The sequence below is a fragment of the Equus quagga genome, chromosome 11 (assembly GCF_021613505.1).
Source record: "Equus quagga isolate Etosha38 chromosome 11, UCLA_HA_Equagga_1.0, whole genome shotgun sequence".
NCBI classification, from domain to species: Eukaryota; Metazoa; Chordata; class Mammalia; order Perissodactyla; family Equidae; genus Equus; species Equus quagga.
Genome location: NC_060277.1, coordinates 5,525,636 through 5,551,803, shown reverse-complemented (window position 1 = coordinate 5,551,803; position 26,168 = coordinate 5,525,636). Strand labels below are relative to the sequence as shown.

The 26,168-nt window shown below is 38.6% G+C and overlaps 1 protein-coding gene across 1 annotated transcript in view; it reads right to left on the bottom strand.

Moving 5' to 3' along the window:
* Nucleotides 1–10,892: 10,892 nt before the first annotated feature.
* Nucleotides 10,893–26,168, bottom strand: part of MOXD1 (monooxygenase DBH like 1) — an 83,517-nt gene continuing 68,241 nt past the window's right edge. Inside the window, exons 10-12 of the mRNA XM_046675592.1 lie at nucleotides 24,414–24,556; nucleotides 14,149–14,317; nucleotides 10,893–13,498 (exon numbers count right to left, since the gene is read on the bottom strand). Coding sequence (XP_046531548.1) covers nucleotides 13,328–13,498; nucleotides 14,149–14,317; nucleotides 24,414–24,556 — 483 coding nt within the window. The 3' untranslated portion in view covers nucleotides 10,893–13,327. The remainder of the gene's footprint in view (nucleotides 13,499–14,148; nucleotides 14,318–24,413; nucleotides 24,557–26,168) is intronic.

The window sequence follows — 26,168 nt, the reverse complement described above, 5'->3', positions numbered from 1 at the left end:
AATCCCATGATTTGCTGTATCAAAAAGCTTTCCAAGTTCAAACTGCCTGGGACATGCTGTGGACTGATGCTTACCCAGCCTCACGTGGAGATTCATGATGCTCAGAGACAGTCCTTCAACAGAGGAGCCTGGACGAGTTACTCACCAGCTCTGCCACTACTCTCTCACCCATTAAATGGGCCAATAGTAGTTTCTGATTCCTTTTATTCTGTGAGCACGAAACCAGGTGCCATATATTAAACTTTTAGCAAAATACCTTGCACATACCTGCTTGATACATGTTAACAAGGAGTATTACAATTATTACCACCACGATTTAATGATACAGAGAATTTCTGCAATTAAAAAAAGAAAAAACTTTTTAATGTTGCTGAACCAAGTGTTTCCCAAACTTATTTGACCCTATCTCCATCTGGTGACCAGGAGAGAACACTAAAGAGCTGAACCCTTTAGAGATGTGCGCTTTTCAGCAAGAAGCTCCTGGCCATGTTGTATCTTCTCGGACTACAGCAATATTCACTGAACTCACCATGACATGTGTGGTTCATGCTGTGGGAGAACAGACATGGAAGAGGGTGCAGTGGTGGCAAAATTACAGGCCTCAGAGTCCAGACTGAAGAGCATCCTAGCAGAGTGCCAAGTGCATGCGCCTAAGACTCGGATGGAACTGAGCCTAAATCCTCGCTGAGCACTGTTTGTTTTTGGGAGATGAAGGGGATTACTTAATCTCCCTAAGCTTCGGCTTCTCATCCACAGGATAGGAATGATTGTGCCTACTTCACAGGATTCTTACCTAGGACAGTAAATGGCGTAAATCAAACTTCAAGAAATTACATCTCTTAGTTATTGTAATTGTCTTACAAATCTTTGGTATTTGGATCCCAGATTCTCTACCTAAGCAGCATATCATCTTTGGTGTGATTTCCTTCTGTGTCTGGAAATTCCTCCCAGGCATTTGAGGACTAGATGATAAAATGTGCAGGAAGAGGGTGGCACCCGGGGGGTGCTCACCCCACCCCCATCCTCACCCAGCTGTATCTCTGTGACATTGATGGTACTCCACTTTGTACTGGTCCCCATTGTTTCTTATTTTGAGACTTTTTTGGACCAGACTGCAAATCTTGAAAAGAAGATTACAAATTCTCTCCCCTCACCCTGCTCTTTTCTCAGTACCTAGAACGTGCTAAGCCTACAGAAGGGAATCTGATTCACTGTGAGAAAGGAACAATGGAATGTCAGGTATCCAATCAGATGAGGGTGGGAGATGCTGTCAACCCGGCATCTTTCTAGAGCCCTGCAAATCAAAACCCAGGAGAAAGGCTCTCTCTAGTTTTGTGCTCCAGTGTGAACAGGCACCACTTCTTTTGTGGAAAAGAGCAACAGGATTCTTGGCATGCTTTCTTCTTCCTGAGTTGGAGTATCATATGTTAGATATACCTTCAATTCAGTTGCAGGGTCCCCAGGTTGAGGAAGCAAAATCCTATGGGTATTTTATTCTGCAGAATCCTCTTCCCATCTTCCCAGATGTAGTCTGCTAATTTCCAGGCCCTCAGGAGCTTCCAGAAAGCTGCAGAATGGTTCAGCACAGCCCCTAGGGCATGAGTCAGTATCACCTACTTTGTTCTGAAGATTTTGTGCTAAGATAATTATATGAGAAAGGAAACCTCTTGTATCTGAATGTCTTGTGATCTCAAATTTCCACCTTCTATGACTATTCAGAAGGCAGGAATAGACATAGTTCATTTTACGTGTCAACTCGATTGGGCTAAGGGATGCCCGATAGCTGGTAGAACATTACTTCTGGGAGTGTCTGTGAGGCTGTCCAAGAAAAAGAGTGGCATTTGAATTGGTGAACTGAGTAAAGCAAATCGTCCTCACCAATAGGTGGGTGGGCATCCTCCAATCCATTGAGGGCCTGAATAGAACAAAAAGGCAGAGGAAGGGTAAATTCTTTCTCTCTCTGCTTGACCTGTGATGTCCATCTTCTTCTGCCCTTGGGCCATTGATGTTCGTGGTGCTTGGGCCTTGGACTAAGACAGTGACTTACACCACCTGCCCTCGAGTCTCAGGGCTTCTGACTCAGACTGAATTACAACACCAACTTTCCTGCTTCTCCAGCTTGCAGACACTCTTCTCCGCCTCCACTACCCTGTGAGCCAATTCCTTTAATAAATTTCCTCTTATAAATATCTGTATATATCCTGTTGGTTCTGTTGCTCTGGAGAACCCTGGCTAACACAGACCCCATAGGATGGCTATACTGTGCTATCCTATGAGGCACAGTTTTAAAGTTGAAATTTGATTGACACTCTATTTTAGAAAGTTGAAAAAATAGGAAAATTAGCCATGTAAGTGTACTTCCTTTGGGGAAAAACTGAATTAACATTCAGTTTATTTCTAAATAAATATACAACCTAAAAACTCATTTTTTAACAAGTTAAACACAGTAGGTAGTTATTTGCTTCTCTAGTCAGCGTCCTCCTTGAAAGTAAGGACTTTATCCTTTCTCTCCACCTACATTGTGTGCAGTGCAGTACCTGACATATGGTCGGCACAGCATACACTTCTAATATAAGAAGCTCTCTTCAAGTGCATTTAAAATATAGAAATTAACTTGCACAGCTTTCATTACCTAACCCATCTCTTTCACATATCTGAATTCTCACAGACAGGTAATATAATGTGAAACTTTCTATTCATTAAACAAGATTCAAGAAAACTGGTATGTTTTTATCATACCAGACACCACTAAACATTCAGGTTCTTAAGACAGAAAATTAAAATTTAGCGGCATTTGTCACAAATGGACATTGACAATAAATTTTGGGATGTTTTATTATTTGTTTAATGGTTTCAATTTGAAGCAGCTAGAAACACTTGGCATACCATTATTTTCAATAGATTCTACTAGTATACATAAGACAAGAGACCGTGAAGGAAACTTTGTCTGGGTTCAAAACCAATACTTTATAATAAATGCCTTTCAGAAGGCTATAGATGAACTTTCTTGTCCTTCTTAAGTAATACAAGTGAATATATGTATTATATATACACCATATGTTTCTATACACTGATATATACACTAATAGAAAATATGAAATTCTATTAGAATTGTATTCAAGATTTCTATACAGATCCTCAAAGCCCAACAAACCTTTTGACAACATTCACATCCGTCTTAAATTCTTGCCTTGGGTTCCTTCTAGAGAAATTTACCATTCTTTGCAAAGCGACAGATCTACCACAAGAGGGCACTGTGCTCCCAGTTCACTCCAAAAGAAGCTGAGGTTAGAAACAGCTCTCTTCCTGGGTTACCCCAGAAGGTTCCAGATGTTGTAAAAGGAACGTTTGCACGTGTCTGTTGTATTTGGAGGGAGATGAGACAGAGAAGCCGTTATGAGCTCAGTTGTTCCAAAGGCAAGAAAACAAATGTGACGAGAACTATAGGTTTGTCAGCACAGGTCATTTTTAGTTCGTGCCACAAGATGCCATCTGCCCCGAGCACTGATGCGCAGTCAGCGCTGAGCCAGCTGTCGATTTCTTTTTTAAAAATGTGGGGTTGATTATCAGCACTATCATTTTGTAAAAAGAATATTTCTTATAAGTAGAACTTTAAGAAACTTTTAAGGTTTTTTTTCATGTACTTAGGAAAATTTGCTATTTTTAGAGAATGTATTTCTGATAAAGATGATCAAATGTTAGAATAATGAAATGGAGAGCTATTTTCACTGCATGTGGGGGATTCCCACCAGAATCTGAGAAGAGGCTCATTTAATCCAGGTAATGCTGAGTTTCACAAGTCTTTTGTTTCCAGCACCAGGTTAAAATCTCCTGATAAAACTGATAGAAATCCTTACTTTAAACAATCAATAACAATTCATCCATGAAAACCATGAAAAAGATAAATTTTATTTTAAGGAATATGTTTTCATTACTTAGTGTCGCAACTAGGTTTTCAATTCTGAGTTAGTCGGATAATTTTCTAGCTCATAGAAAACTCATACTCATTTGCCTTTTTACTTACACCGTCCATCATTAAAGATCTCAAGCTTGAGGCATTTCTGGGCCATATTGTGGCACCTTGAACTGTGGTTTCTCTTTGTCATGTTAGGGTGACTTACTCTTCTTTTTAGGAGGAGGAAAGAGAGCAGCATGAGTGAATGGCTTTTTGTAAGAAACATGGACTAATATGATGTAACGATGAGTGTTGATGAGTCTTTTTAAGAAGTACTGCATGCCTTTAATTAACCAGTTGTGAGTATTCTAGGCTCATCCCCTGAGATTGTGCTCCAGTAGGTGTGCTATGGGGACTGAGACTGGGGATCTTTATTTTTACAAAATGCCCCAGGTGATCCTGACTCACATCCAGGTTTTGGAATCACTCACAAGGAAACTATGGCAAAAGACCAGATAAGAGATAATAAGAACTTGAGTTAAACTTGTAACAGTGAGAATGGCAGAAAGCTTTCAAGGGTCTACAGGACATAGGGACAGACAGATAGAAATGGGTGAAATCTAGGATGAGTTCAAATTTCAGTTTAGGTCAATGAGAAAATTGTGGTGCCAGTTCACGGAAGATAAGAATATAGACTTTTTGGAGTAAGATGAGTTCTATTTAGGATATAATAAATTTGAAATGAATGTAAATCATATATAATTATATTATATTATATAATTAGAGACAATAGTGCCTAGAGGCCATACAAGGCTGGGAATGAGCTAGAGCCTGTTCCCGACAGCTGGAGTGGAAAACTCATAATTCATGGGGCATTGGTTAAAATACTAAGAAAGATCTTGCTTTTGTAGTGGGGAAAAATTAACCCCAGACTAAATGCTGCTCTGTTTGCACCAACAAAGCTTAAAAGCAAGATCTGGGGATTGCGTTGTTTCCAAGTAACTTAAGAATGTTCCATAACAAGCTCAAGAATATTTATAGTAATAGAAAAATATCCAGTGACCAAGAAGGTAAGTTTCAAAGTATCTGGCATTCAATCAAAAATCACTGCAAAAAAGTCCTGCAAAGAAGTGAGAAAATACAGTCCATAATGAAGAAAAAAAGGTCAATCAGTTTAAACTTATCTAGAGGTGTGAAGGTGATGGAATTAGTAGACAAGGACATTACATTAGTTATTATCATTGTATTCCATATGTTCAAGAAACCAGAGGAAAGATTGAGCATAAGTCAAGACAAGGAAGATACACAGAAGATTCAGTTCACTTTATCCAAAGAACTTGAAAACGCAAAGGCATAAAGATACCTGCACCCCTATGTTCATTGCAGCGTTATTCACAATAGCCCAGACTTGGAAGCAACCTAGGTGCCCATCAAGGGACAAATGGATAAAGAAGGAGTGGTATATATAGACAATGGAATACTTCTCAGCCATAAGAAATGATGAAATCTGGCCATTTATGACAACATGGATGGACCTTGAGGGTATTGTGCTAAGCGAAATAAGTCAGACGGAGAAAGTCAAATACTGTATGATTAGTGGAAGATAAAAACAAGAAGAACAACAAACAAACATAGATACAGAGATTAAATTGGTGGTTACTAGAGGGTAAGGGGGGAAGGAATAAAGCAAAAGGGGTGACTGGGCACATGTGCACCGTGATGAATGATAGTAAGTCTTTGGGTGGTGAACTTGATGTAGTCTATGCAGAAATCGAAATATAATGATGTTCATCTGAAATTTCTATGGTGTTATAAACCAATATTATCTCAAGAGAAGAAAAAGAAATTAATCACATTAGACAGTCTAATGGACATAGATTTTTAAATGACTATTTTAAGAGGATTTTTAAAAATTTGATATTTTGTTCTAGCTTCCTGGTTGTGCTTCAGTGAACTTTAATCTTACGTTCATTGTAATGAAGTAAAGCAAAGATTTAACATCAATTCTTCACATCAGAATAGGTAATAAAGGCTACTATGACCTGGAGACCAAGCATTGTATAACAATTCCAAGTGGAAGCGTTTTTCTGTAGATGTGCGATATTAGTCACAGGACACAGCTGAAGCTCTCCTCTGCGGGGTCTTTGCTCGCTCATCCCACTTCTCAGTTCGCCTTCACTCTCGTAGGCAGAGTGCTCAAAAGTGTAGTTTATAAATCATACAGAGTTGAATGGATCCAAATCACGTCACAGAAAAAAATATTCTTATTGGAGGTGCAGTCATACCTTACTCAAAGAAAGATCTTTTAAGCTGCTGAATTTAAATAAATTCATCTGTAGATAATACAGAAAATAAGTTAATGGCTCCAAAAATATCACTAATATTGAGAGAAAATCAACACTTAATCGTGCACAATATACATGTCAAGTATTATGACAAGTACAGATGTACACCAGACGTGAAAACAACTGTGTCCTATGGCGGTGAAAATTGATGCTGCATTAGCATCACCATCTCTCCCGGGAGTTCCTTCACAGGGAGGCAGTGACGTAGATGCAAAGAGTCCTGGGGAACTGCGTAAGTGCTTCCACCTTTATCAGAATAAAGAAGTGTATGTTTTTTTAAATAGAGAATTGATGAACTAAATCATGAAGAGATTGGGAAGCAATGAGTAAGATGGTTCAATCAGAATTAAAACTGGAAATTAAAACAAAAACAAAAACAGAAAAGTGAGACATAAGAGACCAGAAAGTTGAAGATCTAAATAATCCCAAAATAGAAGGTATAAAACACAAGCCACAGTATGAAACACAAGCTACAGTAAAACAACAATTTGGAAATTTTTAAAAGAGGCTTCGAATCATCACAGCAAAAGGTTAAGAGACTTAACTTTTATTTTAGAGCTAAATCCTCAAAAAGAAAATTTAAAGTTAAAGTAGTTGCATTCAGACTTAGCAAAAATAGTAGTAACATGGAAGGAAGTAGGCAGAGTCCGAGACGTGAAGGGTCAGGCAGGTGGTTAGCGGTGGTCTCTACCTCCCAGTCCGCTCCGTGCAGGCGGGATTTACAACCAGATACACGAACGCCCTCTGATGGACAACAGAGAGAAACACTTTCCCGCTGAATATAGCTACTCTCCCACCCCACTCTCTTTTATTTCTCTTACTTCCTTGTTCTTGGTTAACAGAGTATTATTATATTTAGTAGGATTCCTTGGAAGAACCCATTTTTACAGACATATCCTCATGAGAGAAGACAACTTATGGAATGGTTTCTCAAGGTGAGGTGAAGACACCAGCATCAAACATGGAAGAAAAAGTCTCCCAAAGCAACAAAAAGTAGAGCAGAATTTTAAAGCTGGTCACACAAAAAACTAATCATCTACAAGACAAGAAAGGGGAATTGGTTCACTTGAACTCTGAACTATTGTTAGTTTCAATGAGAACAGATTATTTCCAAGAGGAGATAAAAGAGCACAATACAGTTTTTCCTCCTCAGGAACATAAGACATGACAAGTAGCCAGTCATTCAAGGGCTTGTGTGTGATTGATTGCCACCTTCACTCAGACGTAATAGTCATCAGCATTGGTTGCCAGGCAACGTACATCTTAAATGTGAGATCCTGCAAAGGGGAGCAGGAAAGCGAACACTGACCCAGCTCACTGTGCCAGGCGCTGTGTCCTCATTATCACATTTAATCCGTGATCCACTTTGTAAGATCAGAAACGATTACCCCTACTTTACTGATGGGGAAAACTGAAGCTTGGTAAGCCCAAGTAAATTTGGGTCTAGTTTATGTGCGTGTAGTTTGTAAACTGACTGAAACTTAGGTCTCCCGTGATTCTTGCAGTACAAGGGGCTGTCTACGTAGCTTTTCAGAAAACAGTCACCTGGAAAGCAGTTTTAAACATTAAACGAGAAATATCGTGAAAAGCACCTTGCAAATTCCAAAGCATTATGTAAATATATGGCATTATTTTGGTTGTCAATATTTAATGCAGTTATTTAAAAATATTAAGGGGGAGATTTGTTCAATTCAGGCTTGCATCCTACATTTGTAGATTATTCCCCTCAATTTCCAATTTTTTTTGTATTACATCAATTCCACATCATTAGTCTGTGTCTTTAGGTCTGAAACTTGCCAAAGATATATTGCCTTACTTGTCAATATTTCTCAAATACCTTATTTGTGCCATGTAATTAATTTTAGTATATTCTTTTTTAAAAAAGCTACTTTACTTTTCCTTGCTTTCTGTAAATTGTACTAACTCTAGATTAATTTTTTAAAAAGTAGTGTTTGGAGCCAGCCCAGCAGCGTATTGGTTGGGTTCGTGCGCTCTGCTTTAGCAAACCAGGGTTCACAGATTCAGCTCCCGGGTGTGGACCTAGCACCACTAGTCGAGCCATGCTGTGGTGGCATCCAACATAAAACAGGAAGATTAACACAGATGTTAGCTCAATGACAATCCTCCTCAAGCAAAAAGAAGAAGGTTGGCAACATATGTCAGCTCAGGGCCAATCTTCCTCACACACACACAAAAAATAGTCTGTGTCAGCAAAATAGAACAGCAAATAAGGAATGGACCAGTGAGCCCAAGTGGAAGATCTATGTCTGTTGGGCTGTTTTGCAGCTGCCCGTGAAAAGCTTGGAATCTCTGGAAAACTTGTTACAGAAACGTAGACATGCTCTGCTGGGAAAGTTGTCTGCCTCAAAGCTTGCTACTTGGGGAACAATGCTCCACCGCAATGTGGTTCATCGGTCAATGAGTTTGGGAAATGTTTCATAATACATATCTTCTCTTGGATTTTCAAATGCACATTCATATATTAAAGGCTCTGAGAATTTCTGCAGTGAGCCTGTTCAAGTTTGTAATGATTTTCCATGATTTTTTATATTTTCCATGGAACACAGCTCTGGCCAGGAGAATAAGGGATGCTGCCATGAGTCTATTCAATTGACCATTTTCTGCTCATGGAGTACCAGTTTGACTCTTCTGGATTTGGATACAACTGTCAGTCAAGGTCTTTTAAGGCTATCATGATCAAAAAGATATAAACTAGGTTCATGGTCCAAATAGTCTATGGAGAAGTGATGGTCCATGATGATGAATAGGCTTTTCATAAATGTATTCAAATTGAAGGACTGGCATTTATTCTGAATCCCTCCACTGTCCACTGTTTTAAATGACATGTTGGTGATAGCAGACTTTAGCTAACTCAGCTATGAGCTTCATCGCAAGACTCTAATCTCCGTCATGGCAGAGACAATATCTGTGTTTGGTCACAAGTGTAAACCCAGCACTCCCAGTGGTACAGAGCCTGGTTCCAAGTAGGCTTGCAATAAAATTTGTTAAGTAAATAGTTATTATTCTGCTTAGTGCTCTACTTGACAAAACATATAGTTGACAACCCTATATTGGTCTAACTTTTTTTTCGTTGAGGTAACGTGGGTTTATGACATTACATAAATTTCAAGAGTACATCTTTATATTTTGATTTCTGTGCAGATTACATCATATTCACCACCCAGAGACTAATTACTATCCATCACCATACACATGTGCCCTTTTACCTCTTTCGCCCTCTCCTCTCCCCCTTTCCCTTCAGGTAACCCCAATCTAATCTCTGTATCTATGTGTTTGTTTGTTGCTGTTGGTTTTATCTTCCACATATGAGTGAGATCATACAGTATTTGTCTTTGTCTGACTTATTTCTCTTAGCATAATACACTCAAGGTCCATCCGTGTTGTTTCAAATGGCATGATTTCATTTTTTATGGCTGAGTAGTAATACCTTGTGTATGTATACCACATTTTCTTCATCTATAAGAATTGTTTGTAAAACTCAAAAACTTGGAATCACTGGACCAGATAAAAGTCAATTTTGCTAAAAATATATATTGGAGCATAGATATTTTCTCCTCTGTGGTGTTGTCATTGGGAGGCAGCTACCGAAACAGACATTACGTTCCCAGTCCCTTTTTCATTTTAGTGAAGCCATGTGACTAATTTTAAACAACAGAGGGAAAGTGGACGTGATTTATGTCGCTTCTAGGTCAGGTCTTTCTCCATGAGCAGGCTGAATGCAAGGGACTCTCAGGCTTTCGGGATGATGGAGCCACAGGATCTTAGGTCTCTGAATCAACTTGAGAAGGAAAGCCCATCACCAATGAACCACACACACGAAGCTAGCACACGAGCATGAAATAAACTTTATTGTGTTAAACCTCTGCTATTTTGGAATTCGTTTCAGAAACTAGTGATGTCTAACACCTAGATATGGATTCACACAAATATATACTTTCATAGACCTGAAGCATATGCACCAAAAGGTTAAAAGTGGTATTCTCTAGGTAATCAGATTAACAGAGTTTGTTATTTATTTTGTTTGAAGTTACCATATTTTATAAATTTTCTTCAGTGTATAGGTATTACTACACATTTAATTTATAATCAGAGGGAAATACACAAAATAAATTATTTATATATATATTTTTAATGATTCTCAGTTCCAAGATCTCTTCCTGTCTTGTTTTGGGGATCCTTCCTTACTCCCTGGATTCTTCAAGCCTTTTGTTTGTTCGGGACCTCCAAAGGGGGAAGATACCCCATCTTTCGTCAGAACTGCCAGCCATCCCGCCCCTTTCCCATCAGCATCTAAGGAGTAATTGCCATCCAGCTTCTCTCTTTGCCACCCCAAAACGGTGGAGACGTCTGGGGAAGAAAGATCACTCTACTGTTAGGTGGATCCTTCATTGTTTCATTTGCATTTATAACTTTTTACTCTGAAACAACTTAAACTTACAAAGTTGTAAGAATAGTGTAAAAAAAGCCCTTATACCTTTCACCCAAAGTCCTCAATGATTATTTCACCATATTTGAATTATCATTCTCTCTCTGTAGACAGACAGATAGATCATAGATAAATAGATAGAATACTTTTCCGAACAGTTTGAGAATAGTTTGAACAATAAATTGAAGACATCTGGCAACATTCATCAAAATTCTCAAAAATTTATAATTATTAATTCAAAATTCTCAAAACCAGACAATTATTAATTCTGTAATTCCACTTTCAGTAACATTATAAGGTAATACTTATAAATATGACAAAGTTTTAACTATAAGACTGTTGATCACAGCACTGTTTATCATATTGAAAAACTAGAAATGGCCCGTATGTCCAACAATAAGAGTTTGGTTGAGCAAATTGTTCAGTGCACTTATGTACTGCTTCCACCTGTCCTCCTGTTTGCCGCTCATCATTGTCCTCCACAGCCGTTAAGATACGGTTCAAAGCTTTAATACGTCTGCCTCTGTTGACTGCATCACTCTTATCACTGCCAGGACCACCTTAATCCTGCCTGAGACCCCTCCAGAGAAGATGATCACCCAAGATACCCTGAACCTCACACGGCCTTGATGAATACTGGTTTCATCACATGTGTCTCTCCCACCCTCCTGCATTAAGGATCAAACCAGGGACAACTGTACATGAAGACCCCATGCTCCCTCGCTCTCAGGTGCTCCTTTCTGACAGCCTAGGAAATAGGGAGTGCAACTTGATCCAGGGCAGCAAAGGAAAGCCTGGGCTATTCTGGAAGATCTTGTTCAATGCAAACTAACTGAGAATATAGTCAGAATCCTGACAAATTTTCAACAGATAACCTATCATAATTTCCAGTAAAGAGTCAATGCCTCGAAATTATATATTTATGAGAATTCCTAGGAGAGGAAGAATGTCAGCTTTATTCTTAGAAACATCAACTGGAAAAGTAGAGTCCCCTGGCTACAAAAATGCAGGCTTCCAAAAGCTGTGCATCCTTTTCTAGCTGGTACTGGGTAAGGTTCTTTCCTTACCAAGAACAATTGAAAGAAATATAATATTACATAATTGCCCCCCAAAATCACTTTACTTTGACATCTCAGATTCAGAAATTCTCAAGTCAAAATCAACAGGAAATTTCAAATAGGAAGTGTTGGGATTATCATATTTCTTATACAAATATTTGGATAGAAAGTCACAGAATCTGATACAGCACTTAGGAAATAAAAAATAAGTAAAGTTAACTATAAAATATGCCTCATAAATATTACAAACATTTCATTAAATGGACAAATCCTGAGAATGAAGAAGGAACCACTCCAAAACACAATATTTATTTAAAAGACAATGTAGTTTGTGTTGAAGACATTGTTTGCTGGGGAGAAAGGCCTTAAAAATAGAATAGAAAAATGCAACATTCTTTATTAATTTGACTGGAAACATCAGTACTGAATCATTTTCTTCTCTCACGGAGGGTACAAGATACCACACAAAAATTTAATTTTATTTAGTTTATTAATATGATCCAAACAAATTCAGCCTAAGAAATGAAGAAAGGACACAAAACAAGATTTGGTTGAACTATACATAAAGAACCAAAGAAGTGATGAGCTTTTCAATCGGTGACAATTTTATTATGGAAAGTTAGTTCATTAACTAATATAAAAATAAATCTACAATAGCAACTGTGACTCAAATTGAGCCAGTCCGCAGCATGGGCACCCAGCACGGGCAGGGAGCTGCGTACTGCGTGGACCCACACCCTCCTGGGCTGGCTCACACGGTCTGGCCTCTGACCTGGAACCTCATCAAGGACCCCTCACAGCACAGAGTAGGCAGCCAGCTACATTTTCTCCTCAGCTCACAATCAGTTATATGCCATGTCTGTTTCCCATGGCTTCCTTCTTTTCAGAAAATGACAGAGCTCAAGAAAAAACTCACCTGGCCAGTGCTGAGCAGACAAGAAAAGAAAGTATTTTGAGATGGGTTCCAGGTAGTTTGGTGGTACCCACAGACTCAGATAAACGAGGAGATTCGAATGGGCATGGTTGAAAAGCATCGCGGGAAGGGGCCCATGGTAATTTACAGAAAGGACGGAACAGATAACAGTGAAAGGCAGGAAGGACCATGGTCACGCGTGGGAAGTCGCACCCAAGGAATGAGGAAAGGAAGAAACCTGGAATGGAGGGTACTTCCTTCCTTATATTTTTAAGATGAAGGCATTTTTTAAAGGAATATAGAAAACCAAATCAAAAATTAAAAAGTAAATTAGCAACAATGAGTATTTAAATAAAATGGAATACAGAAGGAAATAAAGAATTCTTTTACTTCCATGTTGTCCAGTTTTTTGAAAAAGGTTCTATAAAGTCAGGCCAGTTTTGCTTTACCTGCCATCGACATGTGCTATCAGACATTTCTGAGGAAAAGAAGAGAACCCGACTGACATCCCTCAGGCGACCTGGGAAAGAGGGAGGAGGGGCGGACGGGAATGTATGAAGGGCAGGTCTCCACGCTCTTCACACTCTCTCTTCAGGAGCTAAGTGTCTCTAACCCGAAGGGTAAGTGACAGGTGAGATCACACAAAACACTGTCACCAGCACAGCAGAATTACGACCACCAGCGCCAGCTGCTGGGCGTGCTGCCGAGGGCCGTGAGGCCCACAAGGAGCTTGAGAGAGACATTTCTGCGCAGAGAAGAGGACCGAGAGGTGCCACACACCAAAGGCTCTGCTTTGTAGGGTCTTTCTATGTCTGGAGGCAACGCTGTCATCCCTTGAATCTGAAAATGAAAGAGCAGGTGATTTCAGAGCAGGACGGCAGCCAAGCTTGCTCAGCCACTGCACTTCTGCAGGGGTCAAAGGCTGGGGGGTGGGGTGGGAGGCTGCTGAGGTGGTCAAAGGTCAGGAGGCAGAGCCTTAGGGACTCCCAGGGAGGTGGAGAAGAGGGCCAGACACATGTTTGAGAAGAAGAGATAGAGACAGGCTCTGTCGCTTCCTGAAGTTCTCACTCATCCTGTTCCTGCTTCATCCCAACTCTGGTTTTAGAATCAATTCCCCTCTCCAAAGGGATGGAATCAGGAGTTTCTGAAGTTCTCACTCATCCTGTTCCTGCTTCATCCCGACTCTGGTTTCAGAATAAATTCCCCTCTTCAAAGGGATGGAATCAGGAGTTTCTGAAGTTCTCACTCATCCTGCTCCTGCTTCATCCCGACTCTGGTTTCAGAATCAATTCCCCTCTTCAAAGGGATGGAATCAGGAGTTTTCAGTCAACCCAAGTAATTACTGAACAAATAAATTATCAGATATACCAAAAGACAACTGGGCCGTTAGATTTATGGATATTGGTCTGTTCCTTAGATTTTACCTGTTGTGGATTCAGGTAAATGGTGACACCTGGTTTCCCAGAAAATGAAAACAAAGTGGAGCTTACCGACCACTCCGCGTTGTCCGTCTTGGAGCATCTCACGTTCACCGGCAGGCTAAGGACCAGCTTATTGAAGGAGAGACCTTCCTTTTTAGTCCATTTAAACTTATTCATTGCATCCATGAAAGAAAGGTTTCTATACTGCTTGGGGCTTTTGATAATGAAAGGCCAGGTCCTGAATTTAAAATAAACCACCACGATTACTCATATTCAGAAGAAAAGCATCACATGTTTCCATTACTTTGCAACTTTCTAAAAGAGACCTCGTATGCGTTCATTTTTACACACATAGATAACGTAACGCAGAGCACTGATGAACTCATCAGCAATTACTGGGAGAAATATATGCCAAATAATGAGTCTTTTTAAAAAATCAAATTCCTTGTTTTAGTACCAGATGGGTATTCCTTTCAGACACATAATTTTGCTCAGAAAGCTCCCCCAGAGCCTCACAATTCCTCCCTTATTTGTTTTGGCTCTAGTTACAATGCAAATGGTTAAGCATGCAGGTCTCAAGGGCGTAATGCTAATGGTGTAATAAAGAAATGCTCATGTTCTTAAAAGAAGAGAGATGGAAATTTCAATTCCGTGCTGTTGAAAAGTCTGACTCCTGCTGGCTGCCCTGTTTTGTATGTCACTTGGCTAAGTGACAATAAATACACAAGATTTGAAATTGAACCAGTGTTTTTAAAATTTGACTGAGAAACAACACTCTGTAGAAGATAAACTCTGCTTCCACTTATGGCTGGAAAGATACACATGTTAAACGTCCAAGAAAGAAAGAAGAGGGGCTGGCCCCGGGCCGAGTGGTTAAGTTCGCACGCTCCACTTCGGTGGCCCAGGGTTTCCCTTGTTCGGATCCTGGGCGCGGACATGGCACTGCTCATTAGGCCATGCTGAGGCGGCATCCCATATGCCACAACTAGAAGGACCCACAACTAAAATACACAACTATGTACTGGGGGGCTTTGGGGAGAAGGAGGGAAAAAAAAAGGAAGCTTGGCAACAGATGTTAGCTCAGGGCCAATCTTTAAAAAAAAAAAAAAGAAAGTAATCACAGAAGAATGACATGACCTTCTTGAAAAGATACACTTCAGGTGGCATCTTTCATTAAATATGAATTTTATATTATTGATTCCTGAAAAAAGTAAAAGTCTAAGTGTTGTCACATCACAAAAATTTACGTGAACAAATCTATGGACCTTCCAGGAGATTATTATGGGTAATAATAGCAGGTATTTGTTTCCTGGACTCCTCAAGAAGAGGTTTCACTGATTTTCAGTAATTATCAACTAATTATCCTCCAGCCAAGGAATCTACATTTTTGATATTCCATCTTCACAATTTCTTCATTTATTTATGTCATTACTCACTCTCTCTCTTACATAACCTACTCAGACACACTGAATATTATCTTTTTAAGTATATTAAACATCTTTTAATAATTTTTTAGAGTTACAAAGATAAATTTGTAATGTCTAAATTAAAATCATTTCCTCCATACTCTTAATAAATGAGACAATGAATAAAACAGTGGGCAATATATAAGGATCTTTCTCTTCTTCATCCTAACTTCCTTTTTCCTTTACTTAAAGTCATATCTGCTTTGAGTTTTAAATGCATTACTTTCACAGAGACCTTAAAGTTAAGTACCATAAAGAAAGAGGAATCAGCATCACACTGCATTAAACATATCTAGGAATGACCTAACATCTATAGCATTTTAAAATTTAATTTGCCATGAAGACTCATAGAGATACAATCCAGAATTAGCGTAAAACAAAAATCTGACTTGAGAAGGGCCTATTATATTTATATACAATGCCCTTGGAAATACACTAAAAAGCTACAGTTAGGTTTTATTAAATATAAAATACTTTTTAAATCAAATATTAAAAATAAAATTTACTTTTCAAAAAGATAAGTTATCTATCTTGAAAAAAGAAAATCGCCTTTATAACCAAGGAAATGCTGGGGGAAATCATCAGGGTGTAACCACCTAAAATGCCACAAGGTGGCACTGGAATCTCTCCTAAGGCGCCGAGGTGGCCTAAATCCTCTGAATTTCCTGCAGCCTTGCTGGTGAGAGTGAGAAGGGTAGTACAGCACATAGATGAAATCTTAAAAAGCTTTGCTGCTAGAATAAATAAGTAAACTAGTATGTATTGAGATGGCACAGCATAAAGTGACAGAAGGGGTGTAAACACATTTGTTAACATAAATACACAGAAAAAGGATAGAGAAAAGGGCGAACCCCATGGTTCCTATGTTGGAGACGGCAGGACTGAGGCTGGGTGAACGGGGGTGCGGCACTCAGCTCTCTTAGGTGGAGGTTTGTCTCAGTATTGTCTCCTTTCCATTCCCACTAACTTTGTTCAGGCTCTTGCTCTGTAAGACCATCACACCAACAAACTTCCTACGTGTCATCTGTAAGCTTTCTATCCTGCACCACGCTTCCAAATCACCCCCCGAGGAAAGAGAAGGAAAAGACAGAAAGAGAAGTCCTTGAAAAGTGAATGCTTATCCTGGGCATTTTTCCTGCAAAGATTAAGCTTTCAACCAGAAAGAGGTAACCTTGAAGCAGTAAGTTCTTCTGCTATCACTGGGGCTGGGACCTGGGAGTATTAGGAACATGACAGAAATTAAAACTGTTACATTTCTGCACATTTGAGCAAGCTGTAAATGTCTACTGAGATACACAAATAAAAGGGTATTATTTATACATCACTGCAGTTGATCAAAATTAATCATGTTAATATGATTTAATAATGATGAGTAATTTTCCCTTGAAAGTTTAATCTAATTGACAAGTTGATTTAAAAATATACTCGAAAATGCAGTAAACTTAGACTATACCAAATAATTTTGGGAATAGAAAAAAATGACAAAGTTTGGCGATTTACAAGCTCTTATTTTAAGACTTACTATAAACCCATAATAACCAAGTGTGGTATTATAGTAAGTCTAAATACGTACAGCAAAGAAGCAGAATACAGAGTGTGGAAATAGTCAATATATGGTCAAATGATTTTCAACCAATACTCCAGGGTAACTCAATAGGAAAAGTGTAGTTTTTTTCATCAAATTGTCTTTGAACAACCTCTTCCCACACACACAAATTTCCTCAAAATGGATCATTAACCTAAATGCAAAAGCTAAAACTGTAAATGTTTTACGGGGGGAAGAAAAAAAAAAAAACAGGAGAAAGTGCTCACACCTTGGGTGGGGGGGTAAAGATTTCTTACACAGGATCTAAAAGGCACAAAACAAACCGAAAATAATCAAATGGATTTCAAAAAATAAGTTAAAAAAATGAAAATCAAGTCACAGACTGGGAAAAATTATTTGCAAACATATATCTGACAAAGAACTTATATCCAAAGTATGAAGAACTCTTAAAAATCATAAAGAACTCATACAACTCAGTAATCTGAAAACAAGGAATCCAATTAAACAATGGACAAACATTGAACAGATGGATCAAAAGGAACAAGTATAAATGACTAATAAGCATGTGAAAACTGGCTCAACGTCATTAGTCATAAGGGAAATGGAAAATAAAGCTACAATAAGATACCACCACACACACAAGAAAATAGGTAAAATTTAAAACGTTGAAAATCAAAACATTGGGAAGAATGTTAAGCAACAGGAACTCTTAGATGTTACTGGTAAGAATGTGAAAATGTACACCATTCTGGAGGACATTTTGAGAGTCTCATGGAGTAAACATGAACTTAGTAAACAATCCAGTGATTCCACTAGGTATTAACACAGAAATTAAAAGCAAGTGTCCACACAAAGACTAACACAATCATGTTCGTAGCAGCTTTCATCATGATAGCCAGAAACTGGAAGCAAACCAGATATCTCTCAACTGGTGAACTGACAAATTCCCACCCAAGGGAATACTACTCAGCAATGACAAGGAAGGGGCTGCTGACACACACACCAGCATGATGAACCTCAGAAACATTCTCAGTCAAAGAAGCCAGGCACAACAGAGTACATACCATGTGATTCCATTTTTATAAAAATCTAGAAAAGAGCAAACTACTATAGCGACATCGAGCAGATTCAGTTTCCTGGGGCTCTGTGTGGGAGGTGGGACTGTCTTCAGAGAGGCACAAGAGAACGTCTGGGGGGATGGAGATGTGTTATATCTCCTGTGTGATAGGGTTAAACAGGCGTACACATCTGAGAAAACCTTCTAACAATATACTTACAATCGGTGCCTTTTATGGTAAGTTTCACCTCAGGCAATTTGACTTTGAAAAATAAGGAATAAAACAGAAATAAAAAGATATCAACAAGCTGACGAAAAAAGACACAACCTGATGCCATAAAGTTGACACTCTAATTGTTAAAGAAGGAAGCCAGGAAATCTGACGTAACAAGCTCCTACCCTAATCCTCTGACACTCTATGTAAAGGAATACGGGAGCGCACTGTAAAGGTGAGTCCCCCTGACAGAACATCTGACAGCCTGCTAGAAGGCCTGGGACATTCCTCCATGGAAAGGGAGTCAGCTCCTACCAGTTAGAAAACTTCCTCAAATTGGCTTGTAATAAAATCTGAGGAAGGAATAACAGTCCCCCCTCCACACCCACAGCCCTTTACCCTCAAAATGTAGAAAAGTATGTACGTAAAAGATATCAACCAACCCTCAACTGTGGTGTGGAAAGAAAGAAAGTTACGCTCAGATTTGCTCAGAAGGTCGTTAAGAATCTACCCACATTTTATAAGAGCAAAGAGGGGGTGTTTCAGAACTGGCTCGGCATAACTGAGAAATGATGTAATAACCATGCAAGCAGAGGGCAAAAAGGAAATTATATCATATTTCATGTAAAGAGACACAAACAGCTGACTCCAGAAGAAAATATAAACCAATTATATTGGAGAGAATTCCCACACGTGTTTACGCTAAAATTCATTTCATAAGAACATGAATTTAATGGAACAAGAGCTCAGATACGAGATGATAAAACAACAGAATGCGATGAGAAGGGAGATAGCAGACCAAGGAAATAAATTTAAGACAAAACAAATTTAGCACCAAATAAATTAGAAAAAGCAAGAAGCAGAAAAGCACTCCTGAAAAATTATAAGAGAAAATGCTTGAGAAAAATCTCGAATAGAATAGAAAAAAGCTTGTAGATATAACATTAGAAAATTTTCCTGAAATGAAAAAAAGAAGTGCATATACGGACTGAAAGGACACTGTGTTCCAGGGAAATTTGATTCAGATGCTCAACACTGAAACACGTTTAACATAACTTACGAACTCCACAGGTAGAGGAAGAATGCTCCCACCCAACCACAGAGATCTCCGAAGGGAGAAAAAATGTTATGACCCCAAAATATTACATCTAGCCAAACGTGGTCCAAATATAAATGCAGAAATTCTCAAACATAAAAGAATTCAGGGCATAAAGTACTTGGAAGCCATTCCCGATTACACAACTTAAACATAAAATTCTGATGAATCAGAACTGTAGAAATCATATAGAGATTGGAGTTGCCACTGAATCTATTTAAATAGAAAAGTTGCATTAAATATTGTGGGAATTAGGTTTAAGAATTAAATGTAAAAATTAAACATCTTGAAAGTACAAAAATTATAAATAGTAACTATTTGGAGGTATGGAAAAGGGAGGTGGGAGAAAATGTGAAAGTATGAATGTCCTCGTCTTTTATGATCTAAAATGCAGACGTATTTAAAAGAGTACAACATCTAAATGTCTTTTACAATCTATTTTCTCAACCTTCAAGAGGCCCTTTAGAAAACAATTATCTCCAGGCCAGCCCAGTGGCACAGCGGTTAAGTTCACACATTCTGCTTCATTGGCCCGGGGTTCACCGGTTTGGATCCTGGGTGTGGACCTATGCACTGCATGTCAAGCCATGCTGTGGCAGCCGTCCCACATAGAAAGTAGAGGAAGATGGGCATGGATGTTAGCTCAGGGCCAGTCTTCCTCAGCAAAAAAGAGGAAGATTGCCAGCAGATGTTAGCTCAGGGCTAGTTTTCCCCAAAAAATAAAATAAATAGATAAATAAATAAAACAATTGTCTTTTGTGGTTAAAAACAACAGGGCAGCATTTATTTGAAGTTCAACCATTGTTCTGTTTTAGTTTAGTTTCTTTTCCTTCTGATAAAACAAAATTAAAGTCTAATGTTTTGTTTAAAACAGTGAGCAAATTATAACCTTTATAACAATAATTAATTCATGTTTATATCAACGCCTACATAGAAAGTGTCTGTAATAACACCCAAATAATGTTAGTATTGTTTATTTGTAACAGAATTTGACGTGACTGCTTTTGTCTTCTTTTTGAAACTTTTTTCTGTATTACCTAAATTCTTTATAAAAAGTATGCGTGAATTTTACACATTATAAAGTGATTTTTCCTGCAAAAAAAAAAAAAACTATAGAAACACTTCTCTTGTTTCTTTTTTAGAAATAGAACAAATAACACAGGAACTTTCCATCACACAGACCTCACTGGAACTGCACAGACAGGGGTGATGTGTGGTGCGGCACAGAATACAAAATTTATCTAAACTCATTATCTAGTCTGTTATCTGATCTGTGTGAGTTTGTTGTTTTTCCTTAAGCCTTGCCAGATCTGTAGGAGGCAGAGAAAAACTTCATCTCCCAAAACAGACAAATCCTGACACAGGATGTAGTTGTCTCTATTTTTCTAGCAGCTTATCTTCTAATCCTAGGATTGCTACAGAATGTTTAAAATAAAATGGAGCATCTAACTAATCAGTATATTAAACACAGAGAATAGGAGATTTGGGGTTATATGTTATATGATATTCCTTTCTAGTACTGTATCCTGAATCCAAATTAGCAATAATCCTTTAAGCAAAACAGAAAAACACCCAAACCATTTCTCTCTTTCTGATCTTTTCGCCAGTACCTTGCTGGTTTGGCTTTCAGTAACATTTGTGTCACTGTGATGATGAGCTAGTCTTGAAAGTCTGATTTAAAGCCCAAACATGTATTTTAGAACAGAGGCTCTTTTTTACTGGTATTTTTGAAGAAGAAATATATTTAGCCACGTAGTTAAATGCTTTTACGAGGGCAATGACATCTCAAAACTGACCTTGTTCTGAAGCATTTCTCCTCATCTTTCTAAGTGATGAAAAACCCAACTTCGATATTTCCTGGGGGAGACCAAAGGTGTGGACAGTGACAGAGCTCTTTGGGACGAGGGAGCTGAGCATTTTCGGAAGCTTCACACAAGTTAAACACAAAAGGAAATACCTGGGCCATAGAATGCATTTCGAATCATCATCTTGTAAACACACAGCTTTGAACACCCATTTGTTTTCAACATTCTCTCAGATTAACCCTTGATTAGGAAAAGTTTCTAGTCAATATGCAAAAAATATGCTAAAGGAAAAAAGGTCACTTAAGTTTTAGCAAGGAACAATGTAATATTTATATTTTAAACAAAAAAAAAGACCGAAGCCTTGTGTTTTTAGAATGACATTTTACGCACTCTTTTGATTTTTATTAATGTTTTATTTATTTGTTGGCATATGTAATTATTTATTTTGACTAAAAAGAGACCACAGTACAAACCCTAGCTCCCCATTTATTCGGTACGATATGATGTTGAACAGTGTCTTAACCTCTCTGTCTCCATTTCCTCCTCTACAGAACCGGGATTAAAATTCCTGCTCTACCTATAGAATGGTGCAGAAATAAATTAAATGAAATTATGCAGGAGAAAATGCTTCATAAACTACAAACTAATTTGCAAACAAAATTTGCATTTTGTTCTTCGTATTTTAGTAGATATAGATTCCTGCTCTGTGGGACACTGGGTTCTCTTGGTAGGAACTCAGTGGAACATATCTACAAAGACTAAGTTCAATTTAAAAAGAACAGTGTTCCTAGTTCACAATTTATAATCTCTGTAATATTTTGGAACAAAAAGTAGACCATAATCCCATTCTCCTTCAGCATCTGCATTTCACCACATCCTCACTGTGTCCTTTACCCTCTCCTTAAATACACCTCAAAAATCTACGTGTATCTTTTGCCTAATTACGTGTCTCTTTCATTTTGAAAAGCCCTAATCATTAGAAAATTCTTCCTTATAGTAAAACAAAATATATGCTCCAAAATTTCCACCAGTCACCTTAATTCTACTCTGTGGTGTTACTAAGAGTGGATAAAATCCTTTTCTCTCCATCATCCTTAGTATATCCAAAACAGATCTTCAATTTCTTCTTCCAAGGTGCTCCCACGCCATTCGCACCTCCTCAGATCCCCTTCCTCCCCTCTTTCCCCCGCCATCTTCCTGAGACCCGATCAGTCAACACGTCCAGTGGTGCTACCTTCAAAAGGTCACCTGAACGTAACCATCTCATCAACTCTACTGCCACCACTCTGGTCCCAAATACCCTCACCTCTCAACTGGACAGTCACAATAGTCTCCTGGTTGGAATTATTGTCCTCCTAGAGTCAATTTTTTATATTTGTTTATACCCTACAATGGCTTCTCTTTGCATGTAAAACCCAAAGTCCTTATGTTGCCTGTGAAGTCCTCCATGATCTGGTCCCACTTGCTGTCAGACCTCCTCACCTATTCTCTACCACATTTCATTCTGTTCCAGCCAAACTCAGCTTCTTCATACCCACCATTGGTCCTTACGCTGGCTCTCCTCTCTGCAGAGAGGACACTTGCACATCTTCCCATGGCTAGTTCCTCATCACTGAGGTCTCTGCTCAAACATCACCTCCTGCCGTGGATTGAATGTTTGTGTCCCCCCAAAATTCATATGTTAAAATCCTAACCCCTAAGGCGATGTTATTAGGAGGTAGGACCTTTGGGAGGTGATTAGGTCATGAGGGCAGAGTCCTCACGAATGAGATTAGTGCTCTTATAAATGCAGCTTGAGAAAGCTCCCTTGCCCCTTCTGCCATGAGGTTACTTTGAGAAGACAGCTGTCTACGAGGGTCCTCACTAGACACAGAATCTGCCAGCGCCTCGATCTTAAGACTTCCCAGCCTCCGGAACTGGGAGAAATAAATTTCCATCGTGTATGAGCAACACCGTCTATGGCATTTACGTTATAGTAGCCTGGACAGATTGAGACCCCCCCCAAAGGCTTCCACCACCCTACTGACAACAGCTACACACTTCCTCCACTGTCTCAATTATTTTCATAACATCCACTAATACCTGAAATTTTATATTTATATTGTTTATTTGTTTATTACCGCTCCCTCACTCTAGAACATAACCTCAAGAGGGCAAAAATAATATGTATTTTGTTTATTATTTTACCTTAAGTAGTTTCTGTGATATGCACTTATGCAGAAAGAGTTAACATAGCAGGCCTGAGACTGCCAACCTTAGAAATGCCTGCTTGCGGACCAGCCCCAGTGGCCTAGTGGTTAAGTTTGGGGTGCTCCACTTCAGCAACCTGGATTTGGTTCTGAGGTGCAGACCTACACCACCTGTCTATCAGTGGCCATGCTGAGACAGCAGTTCACATACAAAAAGTGCAAGACTGGCAGCAGATGTTAGCTCAGGGTGAATCTTGCTCAGCAAAAAAAAAAAAAAGAAAGAAAGAAATGCCTGCTTGGATGGCCAACCTTTGGCTGACATCGGCAAACTTAAAACAGCCGACAATTTCCTGATATAAAACTTCCTCTAAATGATACAGGTGACTCATGCTGCCTACACTGTTTGTACAAATGATGCTGTTTATGTTGAACCCCTTCTTTCCTTCTGGAGTCTGGAATTTTGGTACTTGCTAAGCAGAGGGCACCTATGTGACCAGCCCCCAATAAAAACTCTGGACACTGAGTCTCTCATGAGCTTCTCCAGTTGACAACATTTCATACATGTTATCATAATCTGATGCTGGTGGAATTGAGCACATTGTGAGCAAGTCCACTGGGAGAGGGTCTCCTGGACACTCACCCCTGGTTTCCTCTGGACTTTGTCCCACGTGCCTACTCCTTCTGTTGTTTCTTTATATTCTTTCACTGTAATAAATATTAGTCATGAGTACAACTATACGCTGAATCCTTTAGGTCCTCCTAGAAAATCACTGAACCTGGGGGTAGTCTTGGGGACCCTGAAGATAGCAACCAAGAAGCTAATCTGGTCTCCCAGTTGAAAAGAATCAAATAGAATAGCACATACAGGAATTCCATAACATGGTGATGAATCCAGTATGAAAATAACGCCATCCTTCCCTGAAGTCCGTTACCCCCACCAAGAAATCCATTTCCTACTTACGTGACCGGCCTGTAGATCTCCTTAACACCGATGAACTGAAGCTGCTCCATAATGTCTGGAATACTTGCACATCGAGTAAGATTAATTCTTGGGTAATAAAGAAGATACGAGAGACACATTTCATTCCTGGTGCTTAATCCTCCCTGAAAATAGACATTTTTTTAGTAAAGCATAATTTGGTCTTTAAAAAGGTATCGACATATTTAAAAATTAAAAGAATTATTTCTATCTCTTTAAAAGTTGCCTCTCTTAAATAACCTAATAATCTCCTTTAAGGTCTGTTTATGTGACGCAAACTTTCCACCACAGTGAACATTTCAGAGGATTATAGGGAGGTTTGGTTAACATGATAGATACCAGTCAGTCAGTCTGGCGGAATCTTTGCCTGATTGCACTGAATTTTCTATAATCTTGTTGTCATGTCTATAAACATCAGCAGCTACACACCACAGAAGAGACAGATTTCACATTTTGAATCTCAGTAGTAAATTATCTACTAAAATCTAAAAAGATCAAAGATCCTCAGAAGAACAGAATATAGAGTTGCTACAACATATTATCTATAATGTCCAATTTTCAACCAAAAGTTATTAAACATGAAAAGAAACAGGAAACTGTCATCTGTACTCAGAGAAAAAAAGTTAGTCAGTAGAAACTAATTGTGAGAGGATACAGATGCTGGATTTAGCAAAGACTTAAAAGCAAATATAAATATGTTTAAAAAGTTAAAGAAAGATGGTCAAGTAATTAAAAGCAAATACGCTAAAATGAGTGAACAAACAGAGAATGACATCAGAGAAAAGACAACATAAGAGAGAAGCAAGTAGAAATTGTAGAGCTGAAAGCTACCATAACTGGATTAAAAATTCACAGGATGAGCTCAACAGCAGATTTGAGACAGCAAAGGAAAGAATCAGTGAATTTGAAGATAGATCAGTAGAAATTTTCCGATCCAAAGAACAGAGACGGGGGAGAAAAAAAGACTAAAGAAAGTGAAAACAACTCAGAGATCTGTGGGACAATATTTAATGTTCCAATATACATGTAATTGGAGTTCCAGAATGAGAGGGAAGAGAGAAAAGAATAGAAAAAAATTTGAAAAAATAATGGCTGAAATTTTCCCAAATTTAGTGAAAAACATTAACATACAGACTCCAGAAGCTTAATGAACACCAAAGATAAATATGAAGAAAGCCACACCTAGACACATCATAGTCATATGGCTAAAAGCCAAAGACAAAGAGAAAATCTTGAAAGTAGCAAGAGAAAAATGACACATCACATATGGGGGAACAAGAATACAGTTGACAGCTGACATCTCATCATAAATGATGGAAGTAAATGAAAGATACTGGAATTACATACTCAAGGGCTGCAGGGAAAAAGAAATTAACTAAGAATTCTGTGTCCAGCAAATCATCTATCCTTCAAAAATTAGGGTGAAAAGCTTACCAGTATTGTTCACAGTTATAAATTAATGTAGTGACTAATATGCAATGACTGTACAAATTGCAAAACATAATATTTTGCACTTGATGAGCAAGGCAGGATTGGGCAAAGGGAAAAGTTGATCTACAAATGACGTTGCAGCTGACACCTCAGTAAATATCACATTTAATTTATCCTTTGAGTTGGATGGCTCTTCAGAGTTGCACCAAATTGTAACAACGGAGCTGGGCCTTTCTATCCTTACATCAACCAGTCACGGGCTGCTGGCTGCCCCACTGGAGAGCGTGCAACTTTAAGTGAGGTGTT